Source organism: Cervus canadensis, chromosome 8, assembly GCF_019320065.1.
Source record: "Cervus canadensis isolate Bull #8, Minnesota chromosome 8, ASM1932006v1, whole genome shotgun sequence".
Lineage (NCBI taxonomy): Eukaryota > Metazoa > Chordata > Mammalia > Artiodactyla > Cervidae > Cervus > Cervus canadensis.
The window spans coordinates 12,482,491-12,499,305 of NC_057393.1; the positions used below are offsets into that span (position 1 = coordinate 12,482,491).

The 16,815-nt window shown below is 48.5% G+C and overlaps 1 protein-coding gene across 1 annotated transcript; it reads left to right on the plus strand.

The window, feature by feature from the left end:
• Positions 1 to 505: 505 nt before the first annotated feature.
• Positions 506 to 16,221, plus strand: SFXN4 (sideroflexin 4). The gene is made up of 14 exons (XM_043475311.1): positions 506 to 712; positions 2,276 to 2,341; positions 3,531 to 3,605; positions 4,499 to 4,525; positions 4,609 to 4,663; positions 5,363 to 5,388; positions 6,249 to 6,302; positions 6,388 to 6,444; positions 6,577 to 6,642; positions 7,292 to 7,370; positions 8,600 to 8,715; positions 11,541 to 11,626; positions 14,068 to 14,185; positions 15,808 to 16,221. The coding sequence occupies exons 1-14, from the start codon at positions 674 to 676 to the stop codon at positions 15,883 to 15,885; spliced, it is 942 nt and encodes a 313-aa protein (XP_043331246.1). The 5' UTR covers positions 506 to 673; the 3' UTR covers positions 15,886 to 16,221.
• Positions 16,222 to 16,815: the final 594 nt, after the last annotated feature.

Sequence of the window (16,815 nt, forward strand, 5' to 3'; positions counted from 1 at the left end):
CCCTTGGGCAGAGACACTGCCTGGGAGGCAGGGCTGGGGAACCTAGGAGGGCCCCGGGGTTTGGTATAATGCTCTCAAGTCGACTTTTGAAAATTCAAAAAAGAGGTACCACTGGGCCGCACAAATTATGTAGCACGTCCTATCCCCCATCCCGTGTACGCTGGACTTCAGGTGCAATCAAAGAGATTTCCGAGGGTACAAAGCCTGTGCTAGGGGAAGTCAGACGCTGTAGGACTGCAGGGTGAGCCTGCGGAAGGCGCCAGGCGCCCCTGAACGGATCTCCACTGTAGGTCCCGTGATATGGGCTTTGTTACATAGGCGACCCGTCTAGGCCCGGAGGCGGCCAGCCTACCCGAAAGGGAGGAACAAGGTTGGGAAGACCTGGCCTATGGCGGAGGTGGGCTCCCGGCAACAGCAGGCGCGCGGGACCCCGGGAGCTGGAACAGAGCGCACGCGGAAAGGAGGAGCCCAGGGCACGCGGGCCAGGGAGCCGGGGCAGGGGACGCGCGCGTGCCCGGGGCGGGGCTCGCCGCCCGGCTCCTCCTCCCCGCCAGGCCCGGCCGCCGCGGCCTTTCCTGGCAGCTCCTAAGGTCCCAGGAAGAGGAGCCCGGAAGAGGAGGAAGAAGCGCGGGGGGCCGGGCGGCTCCCAGGGTGCAGCGGCGCCGCCGCCCGCATGGAGCCCAACGTGCGCTTCTGGATCACCGAACGCCAAGTACGGCCCGGGCCCGGCGCGGCTGGGGGCGGGGAGGGCGCGGGCCGCGCGGCCTGGAGTCGCCGCTGGCCGCCGTGACCTTGGGCAGGCCACGTGGTCGCAGCACCCACCTTCCCGTCTCAGACCCCGGGAGGGAACGAAAGGAAAGCCGGGCTTGCAGGATGCCGACGGCCACGGCTGTTAGCGTGCGTCGCCTCTGCCGCAGGCTTGGCTAGGGAGGGTAGGTAACACAGTGTCACCCTGCAGATCGCACGAACCAGGAGTCACTCCGCACCCCTCAGGGGTCTGCTTCTGCTGCCTAGGCTGTTGCTGAGCACCAGGCTGGAGAAGCACAAAACAGGTCCTCCCCAGGAGTCTGTAGGCTCAGCCGCCCGACCTTGAGATTCAGGGCTGCGCGAAGCCCCGCCTCCAGGCAGTGGCCGGGAGGCGCTGTCCAATAGAAATAAGATGGCGCCACGTGGGTAATTCCAAATTTTCTAGTAGTCACATTAAAAATATATGACTTTTCACATTTTAATTTTAATAATATATTGCATGTAGCTCAGTAGAAACAAAATATTAACATTTCAACATGTAATTGGTATAAAAAATTATAAATGAGATTTCTTGCATCCTTTTCTGTAGGAAGTCTTTATGTATGGTTTCCACATACAGCACATCTGGAATTGGCCTGGCCACATGTGGTTAATTGGACAGCACGTTTCTAGAGTGTTCTCTTTCCGCCTTGACCTAGAGCAGAGCCTAGCTCGGTTCTCTTAGGTGGGAAAGTCAAGGACAGGAAACTCAAGTTGTCCTAGCAGAGCCAGGCCTCTAAGCGGGAATCACTGCAAAGTTTGGGGGCTTTAGGGAGCAAACCAGGCCTTCTTTCTCCACATGTGAACCAAACTGCCTGTATTGAGCCTTCACTGAAGTGTCCAGTTCTTTATGACTGGAGTTAAGCCTTATAACCGGTCTTTGCAGGTGACTCTGGTAGAGAATCTGCTGCAGTGCAGGAGACTCCCGTTCCATCCCTGCATCAGGAAGATCCCCTGGATAAGGGGATGGCAACTCACTCCAGTGGTCTTGCCTGGAGAATCCCATGGACAGAGGAGCCTGGCGCGCTACAGTCCTTAGGGTTTTTTTTTTTTTTTTTAGTCCTTAGGGTTTTAACGACATGACTGAGCATGCATGCAAGCCTTATAACCACCCAAGGGGTGTGAAGAAACAGATTCCTTTCTAGGAATCTAGAAGGATTGAGACCTTTCTAGGCAGTGCTTCAAGGTGATATGTGGGGTGTGAACATAGGTCCATTTGACCCCAGAGTCTGGGCTTGTAACCCTCAAGAGCAATTTGAGGTGAAGAGCACAGGCCATTGGGTCATTTCCTGGTTGGGCTTCCTTGAGTACATTCATGAGCCCTTGGAAGCTTCAGTGTCTTCACCTGTAGGATGGGGATGTTGTGAGGATTCTAGGAGATGCTGCAAGGAGAAGGCCCTATGAGGTTCTAAAAATATTGTTAAGTGTTATTACCTGTTTTTGTTTTTCTGCTGCCATTAACCTCTCTGGTGCTCCTGCCCCTCTCAAGTCTTTTATTCAAAGAGTTCTTCAGTGGACAGACTTGTTGGATCCTACGAATTTGGTCCTTTCAATTGTAAGTATTTTCTTGTTTTCAAAAATAGTGAATTTCACACTTTATTCTGAAATGTGAAGGCTGTGTGTCTCTTATCAAAGCAGTTGAAATAGCAGAATCCATGTATATTATCATGTTTTTATTTCTTGTGAATGAACTTGAGATTGGAAAGTTGCTACATAAGAGCAATCCATTTAACAGGTAGTACCAAATCCTGGCTTCCCAGGTGAGTGACTCAGTGGTAGACAATCCGCCTGCAACGCAGGAGACACAGGTTCAGTTCCTGGGTTTGGAAGATCCCCTGGAGAAGCAAGTGGCAACCCACTCCAGTATTCTTGCCTAGGAAATCCCGTGGACAGAGGAGGCTGGCGGGCTGCAGTCCCTGGGGCCACAAAAGAGTTGGACAGGACTTAGCGACTAAACAACACCAACCAAATCCTGGGCCTGGTGCTGGTGGTTTCAAAGGGAATCAAAACAAACCTCCCTGGTGATGGAGGACAGAGAAGCAAAGCTAGCCACAGACCTTGACTCCGGGCTCCAAGGGCAAGGTGTAGCAGGGAATTGGGGGAGGTTATTTAAAGAAGGCTGGGAGGGAGGAACTGTCAGGAAGACAGGACTGTGAGCAAAGGGGAGGGCGGCAGGGGCCAGGTCACCCAGTTACTGGGTCTTTTAACTCAGGGGAACCGGACAGTTCTGGAAGGTCCTTGTGGGTCATTCAGACAAGAGGGATTTTTACTTAGCCGTCTGACGAGTAACCAGAGGGACCCAGACTATGATCAGTTCAGGGGATGACTCAATTATCTAAGTGAAAGAGGAGAGTTTGAACCAGGTGTGGCTGAGGGATGAAGAGGAAGAGAAACCCTTCGTGAGAGACCAGCAACGACACTTACAGCCAGATCCACAGGGGCACTCCCATCTTTGTGCTCAAATAAATGCTTCCTGTCGTCTTGTTTATAATAGAGAAAAACAGGAAACAAGCTGAATGCACATCAGTAGGGAAATAGAGAAATATAAAATGGCATACTCATGCAGTGGAATACTGAGAGTGTGGCTTCAATCCCTGGTCAAGAATTAAGATCCTGCGAGCCTCTTGGAGAAGTAAAAAAAAAAAAAAAAATTAAAATCAGGTGTTAGTAAGCATGTGATCCTTAAATCTGTGGATAAATCTGAAGTTGAGATCATTGCTTGATTTCTTTATATCTAATTGTAGGAAAAAATAGAAAAATCGAGGCAACTCTTGTTAACAAATGAAGATGCATCCAGAGGTGACTTGGAGGACAAAAGGGTATGTTTCTTGTTCCCAGGTGTGCCTGGCTCAAAGCTGGGCTTGGGTGCCTTCAGGTGATTCTAACTGCATGGTCTGAAATCAGGTGGTATTTTGGCATCATAAACACTGCTCAGTTGGGTTAGCTTTTAAAATATAGTTATGATTCCTTCTTGTAAGCCAGATGAATATGAGTTACTACTGTTAGGAACTAGTATTAAGGGAAAACAGCATAGGGTTCTTCCTGTGCAACAGAGATGGGCAGTTGCAGTATCTATTCTCTGTAGCTGACTCCTGAGCCCCATGGCAAATTCCAGAATTCTGGCAGGCCTCTGAAGTCAGAATCTGCTCCCTGTTAGAAGCAGTGTTACGGGGCGGGGTTACAGCCCCTGCCCAAAGACTTAAGCCCAGTGTTTGTTATCTACCTTGCAGCGAGTGGGGCTTTCCAGAGCCCACAAACATCAGTCCCTTGAGGCAGCCTGCGGAAAGCTCGCATGTTTAACTTGGTTTTTCTAAGAACTTGTTGGGGCCTCTGAACTCACACCTGGCTCTCTTACAGTGACTTGGCTAATAGCGTGGTTTGCACACAGCCTGCTCTGCTCTGAGCTGGGGGAGGCTGGCGGCATTCAAGGACTCCCCCAAGGGGCAAGTTAGATGTTGGCCTCTCCAAGGTCACAAACCTGGGGGCCTTTTTAATGTTTTGGTCATTTTCGTGTGGCTCTTCTTTTTGCTTCTTGTTAGTTCACTCATTTGATTTACTTGTTTTGATCTGCTCTGCCCCCGTGGTAGAAAACAGTTCACCCTTCACTCCCTGAAAGGTGGAGCAAAGGTGATACCACAAATGAAACTGGAGAGGAGCTATTTTGGCTGCCAGGACACCTTTAAAAACTATTGCTTGGTCTTTCTCTTTTTAGATACAAGAAGCCTGGAAGAGAAGTCTTGTAAGTTTCAGCCCCATCCTAATTTTTAGCCTAAAATAACAAAACCAAACATCAGACTCACCTTTGTGTGTACCCTTCTGAAGTCCACAGTGCATCCTGACAATAGCAGGCTAATCCCTGGTCCTTTTCGACCTGCAGGTGAGTTGATTCTAATTTTCACAAGTGGTTTGTAACCTTTAGAAAACCTTGCCTCCCTCCAAGTCATGTGGTTGGTTCCTCTGGCAACCAGCCCCATCCTTCGGTGCTTTCCCAAAGTCACCGTATTGACATCATCTCAGGTGTGGTTGAAAGGGGCTTGCTTTGAAGAATGAGAGGCACTTGGGACTTCCTGGGTGGCCCAGTGGCTAAGACTCCATGCTCTCAACGCAGGAGGCCCAGGTTCGATCCTCAACCAGGGAACTAGATCCTGCGTGCCACAGCTAAGACCTGGTGCAGCCAAATAAATTTTAAAGAATAAGAGACACTCCTTTTACCTTTATCGCCCTTCTCACTTAGGAAATTTCAAGGGTTTTAGGATCTCTGGGCCAGGGATAGGGATGAAGAGCAAATACATATGTCTTATTATAAGTCACAGTGTCACAGATGTATTGAATTCACCTAGAAGGATGAACAAAGATTTGCAACAAGTGACCACTTACCCTCAATGAGAGAAAGCCTGGTCAGGTCTTCCTCTGCTGTGCTGGTTTTAAGTTTTGCCTTATGCACGTAGTTATTATTTTTATTAGAAAGAAAAGTGCGTAAAAAATATCCTTTGACTCCCATGCCTGAGAAGAGGCTTCAGGGTGGGCGGTTTTCCACCCTCTCTGCCGTCACTGACCCTCTTGTCTTTCTCGCCAGCTCTCCTGCCTTTCACGGCACCCACGGTGAGTAAGCTGCCATTCACCACTAAGAAGCCAAGGGGTCAGGAGGACGTCCAGGCATCTCCTAAGCTCTGGGCCCCTGTCCCGTGACTGCCTGATAGATGGTTAGGACCTCTCACCTCTGACCCTTGTCCACACCCCACCTCTACTTATACCCCCGGGCATCAGGGCCTGTTGAGGATACACAATGTCACAAGGTAGCCCTTTCTTTGAATACCTACCATGGGCCAAGCACTAAGGAGGAGGTTAATGAGTTAGGACATACTCCATGGCACAGGCCCATGTCACTGGCTGTCACCTCCTCTCCCCAAGTCCCCTCCCCCCCAATCAGGCAGGCCCTCCCCTGGGACCCGGAATCACCCGAAGTGAAGCTGTCCATCTTGGCTCTGCCCCCTGCAAGTTTAATTTAAAATAAATTAAAATGATGCTTCTCAGCCGCCCTGCTCGATTGCATGTCTGGAGACGGGGACCAGTGTGAGGCACCCCTGGGCTCTCACTGCCCATGGGGGCCCATCCAATACCACCTGTCCACGGGCCACTAGCCCCGGGCATCCACATCTTCCGCTTCTTGCCCCTGCTCTTGGGGACTCAGTTCTACATCTCCCTGGGGAGGTTCTGTGTGCCACAAGCCTTCCCTCCCACCCAAGACGCTCTCAGCTATGCATTATTTTCTTTAATTGAAGTATACTTCATTTACAGTGTTTCAGGTTTACCGCAGAGTGATTCATTTTATATGTATTCTTTCTCAGGTTCTTTTCCATTGTAGGTTATTACAAGATCTTGGGTATAGTTCCCTGTACTACACAGTAGGTCCTTGTTTATTTTATATATAGTAGTCTGTATCTGCTTTACTTTCTTTACAGCTATTTCTGTCAATGCTACCGGTGAAAAGTCTGAAGTCCATGATTTTACCTCAGGTAGCAATTCTTTCTATTTCAGAATTATTGAATTTTGTTGAACTTGAAACCAAAATGTGACGTGTTAGCCTCTGTCTTCCTGTAGGCCTCCTTCTACACCTACAGTACAGTCTTCAACATCGTCAATGGAAATGCAAGTTATGTGAGTATCACGAGGCCCGGAGGGCATGCAGTTTCACCGTGTTTCTTTTGGCGATTTTGTGTGTTTGTTGGAATTATCTTTCCTGGGTAGAACTGTGGCATTTACTAAATATGAACCTTTGTTTTTCCCTAGGATCGTCGTGCACACGAGAGCTTATTACTAGGTGCAGGAGTGATTGTGTCTTCAACTTTTTTGGGCGTATGTATTTTTAAAATGTGTCAAATCTTTTACTCTTCAGAATCAAAATTTTATGTTCTAACTGAATTTAGAAAGTATGATTAAGACATGAAGAAAATCAAAGTTACCTGTAATCCTATAACCCCCAAATTATGTGATTTTTTTTTCTAAGTTTCTAGGCATGGACTCAGTACTGTTATCTTTCTTAAAAAAATTAATTCAGGGGACTTGACTGGTGGTCCAGTGGTTAAGACTCTGAACTTCCACTGCAGGGGGTGTAGTTCCCTTAGGTCAGGGAACTAAGATCCCATATGCAGCACTATGCGACCAAAAAAAAGAATAATGTCATGTTTGTAAACATGTTATACAAATTATGTGTTGCTTTCAATGTCAGGATACTGTAATGAGTGATAATGTAGACTTCAGAGTCTGGTGAGCCTGGGTTCACCTCTTGGGTCAAATCCTTAACATCTTAGTGACTCTGGACACATTTGTAGCCTAAATCTCTAAGCGTTCCTCTGAGGATCAGGGAGAGCACTTCAGTGTTGCAGGAATTAAAACAAGAAACGTGTGGAGACACTTGCAGGGTCCTGCCCTGTAAAAGGAACTAGGCTGACACTAGCCCTCTGCTGGTCCCATGCAATGATGATTCGTCTCTCTCGTTTTCTAGTTATTCCCTCGTTTGCTCCAAGTAAAGCTTTCAATGAATAGCGTTCTGAGCAGAAACGTCATTCCCGTCATCATTCTCGGTAAGCGGGAGCCTGCCTCCATCTTCAGGGATACCCCAGTCCCTGGGCCTCACTGCAGTTGGTGAGAGCCAACATTTATAGCTTGCTGGTGCCCCCAGGTCCAGATGGGGTCTTTGGTTTGAGAAATGATGCTTTCTCTGTAGGTACCCCTTTAGTTGTCAAAGGATGAACACGAACCTGGAAACACAAATTACATTTTATTTATATTTATATAAATATATATTTATTATTTATAACAAATATACTCCAATTAATATTTTTTAAAATTTTTTCTTGAAATATAATTGCTTTACAATGTTCGTTTCTGCTGTACAGCGAAGTGAATCCCTATATGTATGTCTCTGTGTGTGTGTGTGTGTGTGTACACACATTTACCCTCCGTCTTGAACCTCCTTCCCACCGCCCCCATCCCACCCCTCCAGGTCATCACAGAGCACTAAGCTAAGCTCTTGTGCTAAAGAGCAGCTTCCCACTGGCTGTCTTGTTTTACACATGGAAATGTATATATGTCAATCCCAATCTCCCAGTTCACTCCCCTCTCCCCATCCCTCTCTGTGTCCGCACGTCCGTTCTCTATGTCTCCATCTCTTTGTAAAGATTGTACAAGCCTTGTCCATATATTATTTCACTGAATCTTGACAACAACTTAGAGGCAGGTAATATTATCCCCACTTACAGATGAGGAGACTGAGGCAAGGGGCGGTTAGGGAGATTTTCTAGGGTTACCCATGGAGGAAGTAGTAGTCTTGGGGATTTCAAACCAATAGTATGACTCCAAGGGAGGGACAGAGATAGTAACCAACTGTTTTAAATTTGCCAGCCTGCAAGTTCAGTAATTCACCCTCAGCATTTGGGCTTGGAAATCAAAGCAGCTTGAAGTGTTGGCAGAATTAGGTCAGTGGTAAAATCTGGGAAATTATGTTATAGAAACTGGGTCAAGCCAGCTTCAGCAAAGAAGGCAGGCATATTTCAAAGGCCCCGGGGTTTTTCTGGGAATCCTGTCAAGGGTGTCGGGACCTGGGGCTAGGCTGTAGTCAGGATCCAAGACCGAGAGGCCAGCAGTTCTGACCCCTACTCCACAGCCCAGGAGAGAGCTGACTTTGTATGTGTCAGGTGACCACCCATGGATCGGCAAAGCACACCCATCAGAGAAAGAGGCGTGACCCTCGAAAACATGTCCCTTCACTGGACCCACACTCATCCCTCTGTTTCCTTCTTTACGTCCACAGCCCAGCTCAGTGGGATGAACGTGATCGCCTCCCGAAGTTTGGAGCCCATACGCGGGATCGAGGTCATGGACAAGGAAGGCAATGTCATAGGTTATTCCAGAAAAGCCGGGACAAAGGTAGGGGACCCACGCTGTGAAGCTACAAGCTGCTTGCCTTTGGGGCGAAGAATTTAATTGTCAGTCTGAGAGCTGGTAACAAATTCACATCTCCTTTCAGCCTTTTCTTATCTGTCTTTTCTCATGGTGCTCAGAGAGAGTTCACATTTGCACTGTGATGTTTAAAAGGTGATGCAGTATCTGGGTTCTCCAGAGAAACAGAACCAATAGAATATCTGACCATCTATCTTTCAGTCATCTATATAAATACGTTAAGTGTGGGCGGTGCTAAGTCGCTCCAGTCGTGTCCGACTTTTTTGGAGCCCTATGGACTGTAGCCCACCAGACTCCTCTGTCTGTGGGATTCTCCAGGCAAGAATACTGGAGTCGGTTGCCACACCCTCCTCTTCCAGAGGATCTTCCCGAGCCAGGGATTGAACCCACGCCTCTTCTGTCTCCTGCCTTAGCAGGCGGGTTCTTTACCACTAGCGCCACCTTCTCCAGCGGATCTTCCCACCCAGGAATCGAATTGGGATCTCCTGCATTGCAGTCGGATTCTTTACCAGCTGAGCTACCAGAGAACCCAAATATATATATATATATATCGAGATTTATTTTATTATTATCTAAATTTTTATTATTTGGCTGTATTGGGTCTTAGTTGCGGCATTCGGAAACTCTTAGTTGCAGCTTGTGGGATCTAGTTCCCTGACCAGGGATTGACCAAGACTGGGAGCACAGTCTTAGCCCTTGGACCACCAGGAAAGTTCCGCCACAGTCCAATTTTAGAACATTTTCATCCCCCTGAAAATTCTGTCGGGTGAAACAGAATTCTGTTTCAGTCACTCCCCCTCCCACCCGCAGCCCCAGGGAAACACTGATCTGCTTTATGTCTTCATTGTTTTGTCTTTTCTAGAAGTTTCATACAAGTGAATCACAGTATTTTTGTCTGGCCTCTTTGACTTTTGAGGTTCATTCATCTTTTAACGCACTGGTAGTGCATGGCTTTTTATTGCCGAGTAGTCTTCCACTATACCACGTTTTGCTTGTCTGCTCCCCAGGCGATGGAGATTTGGATTGTGTCCAATTTTTGGCTGTTGCCCTTGATGCCGCTCTGACTGCTTGTGTACCTACAACTGTGTGTGTGGATGTGTGTTGGCATTTTTCTTCAACTGAATTTTAACTGCAGGGCACGGTGGGAAACACGAGAGTGAATGTTTAATCCCCAAGTTGTTCTTTAGCTCCTCCCGCCTCTCGGGTGCTGTGCTGGGCTCTGGAGACCCACCCCTCACTGGTCAGCATTGCTTCTCTCCAGGGGCTGGGAGGGAGCCTCGGGCCCTGCTGGCTACCCAGTTATCTAGCCCATCTTATTGAGAGGAGCTTCCTTGTTTGCAACATGGCCAATTTAGGGTGAAAGAAAGGTTTGGTGATCTTAAAAAAAAAAGTTGATCTTTCTCTTAAGAATAAAGTGTCTGTGACCATGCGTAAGCTTGGTCATTCTTTTATCACTTCCCTGTCACCGGAAGATTTCTTTTCTTCAGCTAAAATTTCAGAAACTGCGTAACCAGCAATATCTGATTGTAATAGAGCACCTTTGATTAGATTTCAGGAGCCTAGTCCATGCTGTTTTCCTTTGCCTGGCCGTGTCGGCTACTCAGTTGCAGGCCGCCACGCATCTCGCAGTGTCTCATGACCGGTGTCTGGTTTGGAATGTCTTCCCTTCCACACAAGACAAATGGAGAGGGGCCGGCCTTGCCCTGCTGACGCCGAAACACTCCAGGCTCAGCTACCACTCTTTTCTTCTTCCAGCGACTTTATCTTGTATTCCTGAAAGGTTATTTTTAAAAGCCACACCCTCCTTGCAGCCCTCTGTCCTCGTGGGGGAAGGGCATTCCTGCAGGGGATCAGATGAGCCGAGCATTAGTGTCCTGGGCAGAACAGGCATGTGGGCCACAGCAGAGAAGCCTGGACAATGGGCTGTAGCCACGGAGTCACAGGAGGCCGGAAGTGCACAGAACAGATTTCAGGGGAGGGCAGGGTGGGCAGAGTGCCTGTCTATCTTACACTCAGCGTGTAGAGTTGTGCCTTACCCAGAGGTCGAGTTCTGACGTTCCAAGGCAAGTGTCATCTATAGTCAAAATTTCCCTTGAACATCTCCGATATTGCCCTTGAGTACACGTGATTTTTGTGCATATAACCCATACTGTCAGTGATATGTTTAAAGGTTCAATATAGAGAGTAACTTATAGAAAAGATGGCAACACAGTATAGACTATACATATATGTTTATGCAAAATAAAATTTTATAAAACACTGTTCATCACACAAGCAAAAGATGGGAGCATGCAGGCAGACTCATGCATGTTACACGCAGACATGATGCCATGCCAGTGCACTGAGAGCTGGGCTTCCCCTCCTGGAAGGAGTGGGATTAGCTGGGGGCAGTTTAGGAGAGGAAGGTGGGTGGCAGAATCCTGGACTGAAAGAAAAATGTGGCGATGTCCTCAGTGGTAAATCAAGCTTTTCTAGCAAAGGGACTGCCATTTGGTTCTAAGTAAGGATTTGTCTGTCAGCTGCTTCTGCTTGTAATTAATGTTTTATTTGGGGTGGTTGGTGGGAGTGATGGAGACCATTGTGGAGTCATGGAGAGGTTAATCTCATCTCCGGTCATTCCAGGCACCAACTCCAGGCATTTTCTGTACGTATGCAGGTCAAGCGCTGCTTCCAGCCCTTTGCACGTGCAGAGAGGGGAGAATGGCAGCTTGCCAGTCTCTGTCATGACTTGCAAGATCCCTGGAACTCGGCCTACTCCATGTGCTAAGCTGCTTTCTTTTCATTTCCACTAGGCCGTTAAAGATACAGCAACATCCAGAGTTGTGCTGTTTGGGACCTCTGCGTTTATTCCTGAAGTCTTCGCATACTTTTTTAAAAGGTAAGAGGTATGCTTATATCCCCGGGAAGGAATAAACATGTTGACCATCAAAATTGTATAAAATTTGTCAAATACTGAATCTGATGAGCGGGATGGGAAGAAGGTCCTTTAGGAATCTTCCCTCTAAACAGTCTTCATCACCATTAAGATGGTAGGATTGATTTAGGGCAGGTGTGGAAATCCTGATGTGCACATTCCAACAAACCTGGACTCTCCCCCAGTTACTCTGTCCTCAGTTACTCCTTGGGCGTGCCCCTGCACCTGCTGAGGCTCGATTCCTCATTTCTGTTGATAGAAAGATGAGTTTGGAGGATTTGCGGGGCCTGGCAACTCACCCCAGTATTCTTGCCTGGAGAATTCCAGGAACAGAAGAGCCTGGCAGGCTGTAGTCCATGGGGTCACAGAGTCAGACATGACTGAGTGGCTGACACTTTCACTTTTTCACTTTACTTTCCCAGCTCTCATGTGCTATGGCTGCTGCTCAGGTCTCTTTCCCCTCTTCGTTCCAAGCATGTGTTAAATTAGCTTAAGTGGCCCAGAACCAGTTGACTGCCATTCCTTTATTTGTTTATTTTAATATTTATTCATTTGGCCGTGCCAGTTCTTACTTGTGGCATGCAGGATCTTTTGGTTGTGGCTTGTGGATCTAATTCCTCAACCACAGATCAAACCCTGGCCCCCTGTATTAGGAGCACTGCATCTTAACCACTGGACAACCAGGGAAATCCCTGCCATGGCCTGTTAGGAGGAGAGCCTGGGGTCAGCTAGTATGAGAGGCCCCACTTGCAGGAAGCAGCTTAGGGCAGGAGGAGAGGCGTTGGTTTAGATACCAGGAACAGGGCGGGGGGGGTGTGGCCTGCGGCAGCTGATCAGAACTCTTGTGCAGGACAGTCCTCTCTTCTCCTTTGTGGCTGTTGTCTTCCTCCTTTCCCTCTGTACATTGGCTTCTTCACGTTGACACGTGACTGTGGCCACCTCCCAGCTGGTATCCTTGCAGTGTCTTGTCTTTTTTTTTTTATATTTTTGGCCGTACCCCACAGCATATGGGACCTTAATTCCCCAACCAGGGATCAAACCCACACTGGCTGCATTGGAAGGCGGAGTACTGGAGTGGGTTGCCATGCCCTCCACCAGGGGATCTTTCCAACTCAAGGATTGAACCCGTGTCTCTTAGGTCTAACCTATATTGGCAGGCGGGTTCTTTAGCACTAGTGCCACCTGGGAAGCCCCTTAATCACTAGACCACTAGGGAAGTCCTCACAGTGTCTTGATGAGAGAGAAAAACACAGCAAATCTTGGGGGGTTAAGGGTAGGGTGTGTCTTCCACACAGTTCACAAACTCCTGGGAAAGGATCCTGTTGGTCCAGGAGGGGTCACCTGCCTGGTGCTGGCCCAGCCTGCTCTGTCTGGGCTGCTGAGCTAGGAAGCCTCTGCTTGGACCACACAAGGAGTGCATTTCAGGAAGCAGCAGTGTTCTGTCCAACTCCTACTTCCCATGGTCGATCCAGCTGGGTGGCTGTGGGGACTTCTCCAGGGTTGGGTCCCCCTGCTCCTCTCTGGCTGACCTCAACGTGGGGGATTCTGGGAAAGCTGGGATCTAGAGGTTCATCCTCCAAGGCCTGCACAGTGGTACCACCTGCCTGGTGGGGAGAGGTGGTCCTCATTTCCTGGTGGGCCTTTGGGGTGCCTGGAAGGGACCTCGTCCCACACCCATGACAGTATCCCAGGTAGAGTGGCCACGGTGGCCCTTCTGATTCAACCCTTTCATTTTTGCCTCTGAAAAGTCTCAGGGCTCAGAAGGGGAAGGCGGCTTACCTGAGAGCACAGGGTCTGTCAGTGGTCAAGCCCCAGCCGGACCCCAGGACCCCAGATCTCTGGCTTCCCAGGCGGGGCTTCTTGCTCCTTCTTCCCACAGTCTCAGAGGTCAGGGTCAGAACGTCACAGTCCAGGGGAGGGCGCAGGTCCTAGAATCTGACCTCTCACTTTTGAGAATTTGAAGATGTGGCTGCGTCCTCTTGTTGGTGTGAAGGAGATGATAACATAGACCTCATAGGGTCGGGGGATAGCAGGTAAGCAAATGCATATGAAGTGCTTGACCCAGGCCTGACATGTAGTGACTGCTCCATCTGTGCAGCTGCTGGTATCACCTGTTGTGGGGTGATGAGGAACGGAGGCCAGGCCTGCAGCTGCTCACAAAACAATTGACTGCCATTTGAGCCCAGGGCGGGCCTCTAAAAAAGTCCTGGAGGGACATCCCTGGTGGCCCAGTGGTTGAGGCCAAGCTTCCATGGCAGGTGGCCTGGGTTCGATCCCTGGATGGGGAACTGAGACCCCACGTGCCGTGTGGTGAGGCCAAAAAAATAAATAAAAATTTAAGTAAGCCATCTTTAAAAAAATTTTTTTTAATTAAATTTAAAAGCCCTGGTACCTTTTTCTTACAGGACCCAGTTTTTCCTGCAGAATCCATGGTCACTGTGGACCCTGAAGTTTTCTTGTACGATCCTCGTCATGGGATTGATGGTGCCAGTTTCCTTCAGCATCTTCCCACAGATCAGACGGGTAAGTGTCCCCCTTCAACTTCCTCTTAAAAAAAGAAAAATGTGTCTCTTCTCCTCATTATCAGAGTGAGATAACTCATTCTCTGAAAAAAATCGGGCCAAGTTTACAGAAGAATAAAACAAAATAACATCCTTTACGCATAATCCCACCCTGCAGATGACTTGCACAGTTTTGGATTCTGTTTTTCTTAACTGTGTATCTGAAGTGTTTTTCTGGGACATTAAAAAAAAAAACAACTTTGAGATAGTTTAAAGCTTCATAAGATACTATAGTGACGGTCCATCCCATAGGGCTTTCTGCAGCGATGGAAACGTTGTAATCTGTTGTCCAGTATGTGTAGTCCCTCATCACAGCTGGCTGTTGAGCACTGGAAACATAGCTAGTGAGGCTGAGGGATTGAATTTTTAATCTGTTTAATTTTAAGTGCTCACATGCAGCTAGGGACACCCGTTCTGTGTGTGCTCAGTCATGTCCCACTCTGCAGCCCCATGGACTGTAGCCCACCAGGCTTCTCTGTCTATGGGATTTCCCAGGCAAGAATACTGGAGTGGGTTGCCATTTCCTACTCCAGGGGATCTTCCTGACCCTGATCAAACCTGAGTCTGTCTCTTGCATTGGCAGATAGATTCTTTACCACTTTTAGTCTTTACCACTAGTGCCACCTGGGAAGGCCCTGCTGCTCTATAGAGCAGGATATATTATAATCTGTGATGAGTCAGACTGCCTGGACTCAGATTCCCAGCTCATCCATGACCCTGGTCAATCTGCTTAAACTCTCTGAGGCTTAGTTTCTATTAAAGACAGATGGAGGTCATAATACCTCTGCAAAGGCTTGTTGCTGATAGCAAGGACATTACTGATGTAGTAGATACTGATTTCCGGCATTTCTTGGCTGAAATGCTTGTTGCTGTCACCATCACCACCCCCTGACCTCCAACCCCCATCAAGCAAGCCTTGGCATTTGTTGGATGTTTAAAATAACTTGTTGATCCAAGGTGGGCATGAGGTGGCTGAATGGTGGTCCTGTCCTGACTGGGTGGCTTGCAGATAGAGCGCGGGGCTGAGAGGTTCTGCCAGGGCCCTGCCCAGGGTACATCCTCAGACGTTGTGTGAGCCGCAGCATTTGTTTATATTTGAAATTTTCCATAAGAAAGTTTTTAAGGGACTTTCCTGATGGTCTAGTAGTTAGGACTCTGAACTTGCAATGCAAGGGGCCCAGACTCAGCCCTTAATCAGGGAACTTAAGATCCTGCAAGCCTCACAGTGTGTGGGATTTTAGTTCCCTGACCAGGGATTGAACCTGTGCCCTCAGCAGTGACCACATGGAGTCCTAACAACTGAACTGCCAGTGAATTCCAGGTTAATTTTTTTTTTTAAGACATCACTGAAAAGATTGGACTGAAATAGATGCTTTCTGAACTGTTTTTTTTTTTTCCTACACTACATGGCTTGCAGGATCTTGGTTCCCCGACCAGGGATTGAACCCGGGGGCCCTTGGCAGTCAAAGCTCCAAATCCTAAGGTCTTAACCACTAGAGCACTGGAAACTCCTGAAAAAAAAATTTTAACTTCTAAGGCAAAAAAACTGAATATGCATATTAAGAATTTAACTTTGTTTTTTAGATACAGTGCAGTGAGCTTGAAAAGGAAATTCAGTCGGCAACAGAAGAAACAGAACTCTTCTATAACAGAGGGGTGTAGGTGTGCGTTTTAGCTGCATTTGGTTGGTTCCTGCGTGAAAACCTTCCTCTAAGGTTTCAGTTTCAAGAACCTGCCAGAAGGGTCCTGGAATCCCCAGAGGTGTCTGTGCCGACAGGATGGCTTACGATGACACCTGATGAGACTGGTCCTGCCTCGGGTTAACAGGCTTGGATGGAAGAAGAGAAACGGGGGCTGTCCTGTCTGACCCACCACATGCGGTTGCTAAGGGGATGTGTGCGTGATGTAAGATTCGGTTTTCTATTTGTCTGTCAGCCTGTGAAAGGATACTGTGAAATCACCAATAAACTTGTCTAGAGTTGAGTATTTGAAAACAAAGGAGAAAGGTCCATGTGCCCAACGCACAGGCATTAAACTGCTAGCCCACCTCCAGGTACACTGGTGGGGAGTGGGTGAAGGCCTTCCACCCCCAAAGCAATGGTGTTTCCCTTCTTAGTGTAAGCTGTCCTGTTTGGACAGCTGCTTAAAACCTTTGCCAGCTGCTACCCAGGCTCCTTCTTTCTCCTCCCTGGCAGATGACTCGTTCTCGCCCTCCACGGTGAAAGCCAAGGCTCTCGGCCTCCTGGCAGGAAGCCTGCTGACCTCCGTCCACCCACGCCCAGCCTCCCCTCCTCCCTGCATGATCAGCGGTGTCCTGGGCTTGGGCCCCACCGACCCTGCCTGTTTCCTCGCGGCCTTGCTCTGCAGCCTTCACTGCCCCCTCTGGCTTCAGCCTCCCTCCTCTGCTGCTTCCCAGGAGCATTTCAACTGCATGAGTCACTTGGCTCATGAAAAAACAAACACCCCTCTGTGTAGCCAAAGTTTTTCAAAGAGTTTTCTGCTCTCACTCTTTCCACCCCACCTTCCTCTGCTGAGGCTGCTGTCACCGTGCCCCCAGTGCTGTTCACACAGCCACTGCCCGCTGGGCAGCCC